Below are 8,648 nucleotides of genomic sequence, written 5' to 3'. Positions count from 1 at the left end.
CATTTAGAACAGGACGTTTGCCAATCTTTGCTTTTTGATTCTTCAACTTCTTTTATCTAGAACATTTACCCTACCATATGTTTGGTGGTTTCTTTCCTTTTCTACAGTAATGGCGAAAGAAGGGGTCATACAGACAGAAACAAGATGCCCGTTTTCCTGAATGCATTGAGTAACTGGGAATCCTAACAGTCTGGCTGCCAACTCTGCCCACGTCTGCTTTTCTGAATCCTACCTATCTGAAACCGTAACACAGAAAGTGAATCTATTCACACTTCCACCACACTGATGTCCGACAGGTCCTGTCATACTGGTACTCTCCTTCAGGACATGCTAAACATTTGGCCTAGGTGGCTCCTAGGGAACATTTCTATTTAGGATCATGAAGAAAGGAAGCCACAGATTCTCTTCCCAGCTCTGAGAATCCCCACCTAGTGCAGTGGTTCTTAAGATGTCCTGGCCCCATCTCCTGCCTTCCGAATTTGATCCTGTGAGTCTGGGCCAGGAAGGTCTATTCTGGCAAAACTCTTCAGACCAATTCTGATACATCCCAAAGGAGAACCTTGGGATACACTGCTTCCAGGGTAATCTAGCTTTTAAAACTCTGAAGGGGAGGCTCATTTTACCCAAAGAAGTGAGAGGAAAAATTAAAAAACCAATCCACCAAACCAGACATTTACTACAAGATAGGGGAGGCTACTGACATTGAAGGTCTCGAGTATTCCCTTAGGTCTTTAGGGAAAATTTAACAGGAAGCCAAGATTTGGAGCCTTTGAACTAAGGACTTCTGTGGAAAGTTTCTTTACCATAATTGAGTAATTCATATTTAGAGTCAAATGTTAAACAATAGCATTTGTAATTTTGAGCATTCACCTTGCTATCTTTGAAAACATCTCCGAGTCTTAAGTGGCCTTGCTACTCCAACCGTGTGGTCCAAAGAAGGGACACGGCGATTCAAAAGCATGAAGCACAGGCCTCCCAGCCAACCACACGTTGCCAATACTGACTTTATATTTCATGGTGTTGGCATATTCTCCTTTTCTGAGATTCTGACTCCATAATAGAAGTATACATCCTTTGCCCAATGCATGGGGAACTGCATTCCTTTTCCCTCTCCTGCAAAAACCCATCTTACCAGTATCCATCATCATTTTCCTCTTTGCGGAGCTCACCTGACAGGCGATGTATTGTTGCTTTCCTGCCATTCACCACAGAGGAGGCATTTTCTTTTCTGGAAACCATGGCTCAGCCTCATGGTTAGCAGTGGCACATACGGTCACGCGGACAGTTGTACTCCTGCAAGCTGGACTTAGTATACTGTCTATATACTGGACCTTCCAACTGTTAAGAATCAGTGTAATAATTTTCTTTTATTCCTGTGGGAAGCAATTAATATTCCACTGCATGTTTTCCACACTGATGTTCATTCCTAAATCAAACATATAGGCATTTGTCAGTTTTCAGTGATTTCATTACTAACATAACACACTTTTTAATGGGAATCTTTCCACCTAGAGCCCTGGTATTATAGTGCTACGATAATTCTTAACTTTCTCTTTCATCCTGTCAGCTCTGGATAATACCCCAGTAAGGGTGGAGAACAGGGGAAGCAATCGGGTCACTGATGGAAGAATCCTAGATGAGCCTACTGCTCCTGGCTCACACGGCACCGAGCTCATGCGAAGTAGGAGAAAATACCTCAGTTACAAAGTTTCTCTTAAAGTCTACAAAAGTAAAAGAGGACACTGAGGACAGGACAGTCACAGCACTTACTTCCAGCAACTTCTAAAGGGTACATGTTTAATATTTCATGTAAAATAACTCCACCAAATTTGCACTAAATACCAATGAAGTGTTATTTTGCTTTAGTTGTGTTGCCGTCTTTTCTGATCAACAAACTATGGGGGAATTCTATAAAAAGACTTTTTTTTAAATGAATAATTGCTATGTTAAATATATGTTTTTTTTTTAACTTAAACATATACTTCTCTTGGCAAAGGTAACAGATTAATCTCTGTTCATAAACATATATATATAACTAGAGCTTTTTGTTTACTTTTTTAATTTTTCAAGTGCAATTCTTACACATTAATTACTATTAAGTTATTTTAGAGCCAGTTATCAGCAAATTATAGTATGTATTCATTGTCTCTTCTTGTGACATTTAGTTTAATTGCTTATTTTAAAGCAGAAACGTTAGTTACAAGTGTCTTGCCATATTTTTACCAATAATAAAATTGAGTAGAGACAACAATGAAAAATAGTGTGATTTTAATATTATTTTGAGATTTTTGGTTTGGTATAAAGGTTTAATGTAAAATGTCCATTATTGAAGGAAATGATCTTTCAATAAAAAATACCTACAAGATCTTCAGCATTGATGTAATTTCCTTTTCAAGTTGAAGTTTTTGCCAATTTCAATGACCATCTAAAAGCAAGCTCATATTTACATAACTTGAGAAAGAAACATTTCAAGGCATTTTATGTGCTACCTTGTATTTTTGACTAGATGCCGTAGAGAAAAGTAATGAATAGGGGCAAATAAAATGTTTATCTCAATCCTAAATTGGAATTGAATGGTCTGCATCAGAGAAAATACCACCACACAGCCTCCTTACTCCACGTGTGGGCTGCAGAACCGCAGCGATGGCTGGAGCTGAAAGCCTGTGGGAAAGGCAGCTTCCGGCTCCACACCAGACCTGCTGACTTACTTACAGGCCTATACACCAGGGCACAATGAGTGAGGTGAGTGAGGCCCTCATACCTTGGGTGCCACAAAACTGATTAAGATACTGTTCTATTTTAGTATTTTTTTAAAATAAAAATTAGTACTTGGGGCACTTGGCTAGCTCAGTTGGTAGAGCATGTGACTCAATCTCGGGATCGCTTAGTTCAAGCCCCATGTTGGGCTTAGAGATTAATATAAATTAGTACAAATTCCATTGTGAACAAATACCAAAATTTTAAATAAAGACAGGGGTCAGTATTACTGATTTGTCTGTCTTTGTGCCTCAGGATCCATATGGCTTAGCAAAGCACTCTTTCAGCCCTCTCAATTGGAATGTGCATTTTATTTTAGCAAGAGCTGCAGGTGGTTAATACGTTAAGATTTAAGAAGCACTGATCTAAAACTTGGCAGAAGATGTGTTCTTTTGGCCAGTCTGTACCTCAGTCCCCTTTCTAGGTTTGGGGAAATCTCCCAGCTCATGGGTCTTGCACTCCCCTCCCACCACCCCAGATGAAATGCCTGATACGTGCTTTGCTGTACTCTCTCACGGGCACGGAACCTGTTTCACTTGAAACTGGAAGAGACTCTGCATTGATCTCCCAATTCAACTGTGTGTGGAAGTCTGGCAGCGGCGGGGAACGGTGTCTAGTGTTAGCAGTTTGAGCATTTAGAGCTTCAAGGACAGCAGCTTGTGTCTTCCCCAGGCCAAAGTCATGGTGATTTCAGGCATAATTGTTCCTGGCTGTAGAGCTCTAGCCCTGCCCCAATTCTCTAAGCTATTCAATATTCTTTTTTAAAAATTCTTTTCTGCTAAGGGGCGCCTGTGTGGGTCAGTTGAGCGTCTGCCTTCGGCTCAGGTCATGATCCCAGGGTCCTGGGATTGAGTCCCACATCGGGCTCCCTGCTCAGTGGGGAGTCTGCTTCTCCCTCTCCCTATCGCTCACGCTCTCTCTCTCTCAAATAAAATCCTAAAAAAAAAAATTCTTTTCTGCTTAAAATAGCCTCAGTTGACTTCTATAGCTTGCAGCTAAGAATTCTGGCATGTTTGATATCTGGGACTTTACTGGAGAATAAATGGACAAATGAAATTGATAACCACAGTTGACTATAGAGATGAAGGGAAGGTAAATAATAGGAAACATTTCTGTTACTTTAAGTGCTTTAGCACAGTGTCTGATGTAATATGCTCTAAATAGTTACTACGACCACTAGTGGCTAAATTCCTAATATCCTAGCAAAAAAAAAAGGCTGCTTTATTACCTGAACTAGATCATGAAATTTCAAAGAAAACTGAGACATCTGTTCACCTATTTGAGTAATTTAAGTGATGTGGGAAAAAAGAACACATAACTTCTGTTCCAGTAATCTTCGCTACTACCACCCAAAACTTACTACCCTAACATACTACCCTAAAACTTAGTGGCTTCAAACAACTGCCATTTTATTATTTCTCAGGATCCTGTGGGTGGGGAATTAAACGTCTGGCATCAGGATAGCCTGAACAGCTGGGGGTTGGCTGGAATGCCGAAGGCAAATGTGTGGGGCTTCACCTGTCCCTGTGATCTGGCTTTCTCGGGTTTTATAGCGCAGTGTCAGGGCCGCTCCCTTCCCACGTGCCTCTCCATCTGGCCGCCAGACGTTTTAGGTGGCAGCTCAGGCATCCCATGAAAGCAGAAGCTGCCAGGCCTTCTTAAAGCTTAGGCTCAGAAGTGACAATAGTGTCACCTCCACTGCATTCTATTGGTTAAAGCAAACCATGGACTAAGTCCAAGTACAAGAGAATGAGGATGCAGAAAGGGCATGGCTCCCGGGAGGAGGTATAGTTCACTGGAGGCAACTTCATGCCAGGCAGATGCAGCTATGAGCAAAGTGCTCTGGGACTGGAGAAGTAGCTCCAGCCCCAAACCATATATATTATGAGAAATCAGGATACTGAAGAGTATATAGGGTTTTTTCCCTTCCTGGTTTTCGCTGTGTTCCCTTCCACCAAGCCAGTGAACAAAAAGAGAACTACAACCACAAAATCTAATAAATAGAGAAACAGAGGTACAAAAATATTCACTAAAGTTTGTGTATCAAAAAACTGAAAAAAGAGGGTAAATCATCTTAAAACTCTACATAGGAAGAGACAGATCTATAGATATAATACTGGTATTTTGTTCATTTAAAAATACTGAATAAGGAATCTACTTTGACAAAAAGATCCCTTTGAGAACCTTTTGTTATGAATCACTGTAAATAGGTAAATGGTGCATAACATCATGGACTAAGTTTTTAACCCACCAGGTATACTCTGATCTTCTTTTTCACAGAAGTCTTCTATGAAAAAGTAAAAGAAAAAAAATCCCGAGTAGCCTATCTGTAGCCTAATTAAAAGAAATTAAAGAAAATTAAAAGAAAGTGGTACTAAATAAATTGATCTTTTTTGTCCTATAATACCTTTTAAAAGCATTTGTTGTTCCTACAGGAAGTAAAATATGATCATTCTCCAATAAAGTATAGTAAAGACAAGTTTCTTAGGCAAAATATAATCTTTAGTATAAAATAAGACTATCCAAATGCTCTATATTTTCAGATGTCTCAGATAATTCAGTAAGGACTGAACTTGATTATATTTGATAGCCACCCAACAAATCCAGACAATAAACATAATTATTTCTGCATCCAATAAGAAGCATTGATTCCCAGATCACAGGAGAAGAGAAAACTTCCCCGGGAAGTTCATATACACTTTGCAATCGTCCACTCTTAGATTCCAAGATCCACAGTTTCCCATCAGTAGATGCTGCTGCCAGCAACATTCCATTGTTACCTTCTTGGTAACGGAAAGCAAACGGTGTTGCGTACACCCGTGAAGTAGTTTCAAATTTCCACTGGAGGTGACCTTTCATATTACAACAGTAGATAAAGCAATCATGGGAACCAAAAAATATTTCTTGCTCTGATGCTGAGGCACATGGGGATGAAAAGATTGGTTCACTGGTAGAGAACTGCCAAACCTGAAGGATAAAGACAAAAATAATTCATTCATCTCATTTCAATTTTCCTGTATAGTGAAGCTTTGTTCTTAATACAAATGTAAGCAGTGAAGGCTACTGAACAGTAGCGCCACACACACACACACACACACACACACGAAATAATGGCTTCTTCTGAAAAGCATTCTCAAATTAGACCTCTGTCCCAGGGGTAAAGTCTAGAACAAAATACACTGGAGTCTTATTACATGAGTCACTGCTATGCACAACAGAATGAAACAAAATTAATTTTGAACCCCATTCAAGAAGGAGCTACTACTACTATGCTTAGAGATGCAAAGTTCAAAGACAAAACTGCACTCAGTTTTCAATGTATCTTATTAAAAACTGTATCTTATTCTATTCTCCCAATGTAAGGAAAAAGAAGTAAGTGGGCTGAAAGGAAGAGTTTCTGTGCAAGAATTGAAATTAAAGGTTTAAACAAAAAGCTAGGAGTTGTGGGTCTGCCCTATGGATGTAGCCTATCTGCTTATTTTAAAGCTACCACAGACAAACCTGTCAGCCAATATTTGAAGAAAAGATGAGGATGAAAAGGCCTAAGTCAAGACCATGTTTGCAAATGCACAGTAACAGCAGCATAAGAAAAACAAAATGAAGACAGTGGGCATCTTCACGAAATAGGATTTGTACTCCTAATTCTGTCCCTCACTTGGACAAAATCACTTTCATCTTTCTATGGTTCATCCAAAAAAAAATATTTGCCTCTTCTTACTTCTTAGGATAAGTAAAGGTGAGAATATATTCAAACTACTTTGTGAATAAAATATTAAGTGAACTATTATAAGATTTCATCACAAAGTAATTGTCACACAGCAAGAGGAACTGCTAGGCTATGAAGGCTGAAAGTAGAATGAAAAGCACCAGAATCCACTTGGCCATGAATGGGCTAACTCAGGTTGGAACTCGCGCGCTCAAGGCCACCAACCCCCCAGATCACACATCCAGCACCAGCTGTGTTGGCAGTGACAGTGGCCTGTGGATACAGAAGTGGAGATGATGCTCCCAACAAAAAAGATCTCATGTCGCCCAGAAGAAGTCTCCCTGCCGATCATGAAGTTGCAGATGGGACCTCCATTCAATGCAATTTGGGTTATGCAACCTATTTCCATTTTCATAGAAAAAGCAGGGGCTTCTTTAAATGTTCAAAACCGCAACAGAAGTTATAATAAAATTGGCTAAAAGCTGGTAAAGGTTTTAAAATTAGAGGAGGGCATGGCACAAGTAGAACAATGCTTGAGTAGAATCTTCAATCTACTATCCCATCATGCAAAAATTAAGAAACCCACTGCTTGACAGTTAAACTAGTTTTCAACACTGAGTTGAAAGATGATGTTTATAAAATTTTACTTCAGTTGTCACCAACTGTCATGACTTGGAGAAAGATACATAAAATAGAACCAGAAATTTTTCACCTGTTCTCCAAAGTGAGTAAAGCAGAGTAAATTCCCATCCACACAGCCAATACAAACATACTGCAGGCAACACCGTGGAGAAGAAAAGAGTGGTTTTCCACAGGAATGTTTCCAAACTCTGTTCCCCGTGGCCTGCCATGGGCAAAAAGCAATTCACAGCATTTAAGTCATTCTACTAATCAATTACCCTTTATAAAACAAACTCCTATATCTCCCAGAGGCAAAGCTATAAATATCAGAATAAGCTATAATGGCATGCTGATATCATAAATGAAGCTAGTACATATACACAGTTATAAAATTAATCAATCCTCTTTATGAGAGCTGAGATAAAAATTGACAATAAAACCAGGAAATAATTAGTATATAAGATCTATCTTCAAACCATTCTAAGTTCAAATATCACTGAGAAAATTCTGCCAATTTAAAAATAGATAAAAGACACACATAGAACTTCTATTTTCTCATCTTTCTAGACTTCATGTCAATCATTTTTAATGAGATCTGGTTCAGTAAGAGCTTGGCTATATCTAATTAAAAACTATTTCAAATTGCAAAAATAAAACATTTAAAAAATAGGTAATAAAATCAATACATATTTTATGCCTACAGGATTTATAGCCAGTAAATGTCCTCCCAGTGTAGCCACATATAAATGTTGTGGAATCAGGCTCAAACAAGGGGAAGAAAAGACAGTTCCTCCACATTTTAACTTCCAAACACACTTCTTTTTCTGCAAGTAAGAAAGCAAATTAATTGGTTTCTGTTGGTGGTTAACAAATCTACATGTCCTAATCCTTGTGATACTACATCTATTTAGTTAATGTAGCTTTTTATTCTTAGTATAAAAGTAATATAGTCTACTTGTAGAGATTCAAGTTAGTATAAAGAAGACAAGGACCACTGAGACAGCCACTGTTAATAGTTTAACATTTTCCCTTTTGATCTTTCTGGGACATACACAGTTTAATATAGTTGAGATCATTCTGAATATATACTTGGTATCTAATTTTTTTTAAAGATTTTATTTATTTGAGAGAGAGAGAGAGAGAGACAGAGACAGAAAGAGAACAAGCAGGGAGGAGGGGCAGAGGGAGAGAGAGAAGCAAACTCCCCACTGAGCAGGGAGCCCAACGTGGGGCTCAATCCCAGGATCCCGGGACCATGACCTGGCTGAAGGCAGATGCTTAACTGACTGAGCCATCCAGGTGCCCCTACTTGGTATCTACTTTAGCTCACCTATTTGGTAAAATTCTTCAGATATTACTTTAATGCATAATATTCCATCTGAAGATAAAATAATTTCTCTATCACTGAAAATTGTTTGGAACTAATTTCCTGGTATTATGAACAACTTAGGAATAGACATCTTGGTGTACATATATGTCCATGTCTCTGATTCGTTTGCCAAGGACAGAAGAATTTTACTGAATCAAAGGATATGAGAGGCACCTGCGTGGCTCAGTTGGTTAA

The 8,648-nt window shown here is 38.8% G+C and overlaps 1 protein-coding gene across 3 annotated transcripts in view; it reads right to left on the bottom strand.

Annotated features, from left to right (window-relative positions):
- Nucleotides 1–5,246: 5,246 nt before the first annotated feature.
- Nucleotides 5,247–8,648, bottom strand: part of AASDH (aminoadipate-semialdehyde dehydrogenase) — a 31,886-nt gene continuing 28,484 nt past the window's right edge. Inside the window, exons 12-14 of one of the 3 annotated variants that reach the window (XM_021701598.1) lie at nucleotides 7,786–7,908; nucleotides 7,176–7,307; nucleotides 5,247–5,724 (exon numbers count right to left, since the gene is read on the bottom strand). In XM_021701598.1, coding sequence (XP_021557273.1) covers nucleotides 5,335–5,724; nucleotides 7,176–7,307; nucleotides 7,786–7,908 — 645 coding nt within the window. In that variant the 3' untranslated portion in view covers nucleotides 5,247–5,334. The remainder of the gene's footprint in view (nucleotides 5,725–7,175; nucleotides 7,308–7,785; nucleotides 7,909–8,648) is intronic. The other 2 variants (XM_044912717.1, XM_044912718.1) reach the window with 2 other exon arrangements.

This window comes from Neomonachus schauinslandi, chromosome 2, assembly GCF_002201575.2.
Source record: "Neomonachus schauinslandi chromosome 2, ASM220157v2, whole genome shotgun sequence".
In the NCBI taxonomy this organism is placed as follows: domain Eukaryota; kingdom Metazoa; phylum Chordata; class Mammalia; order Carnivora; family Phocidae; genus Neomonachus; species Neomonachus schauinslandi.
This window is presented reverse-complemented; position numbering and strand designations above follow the sequence as displayed.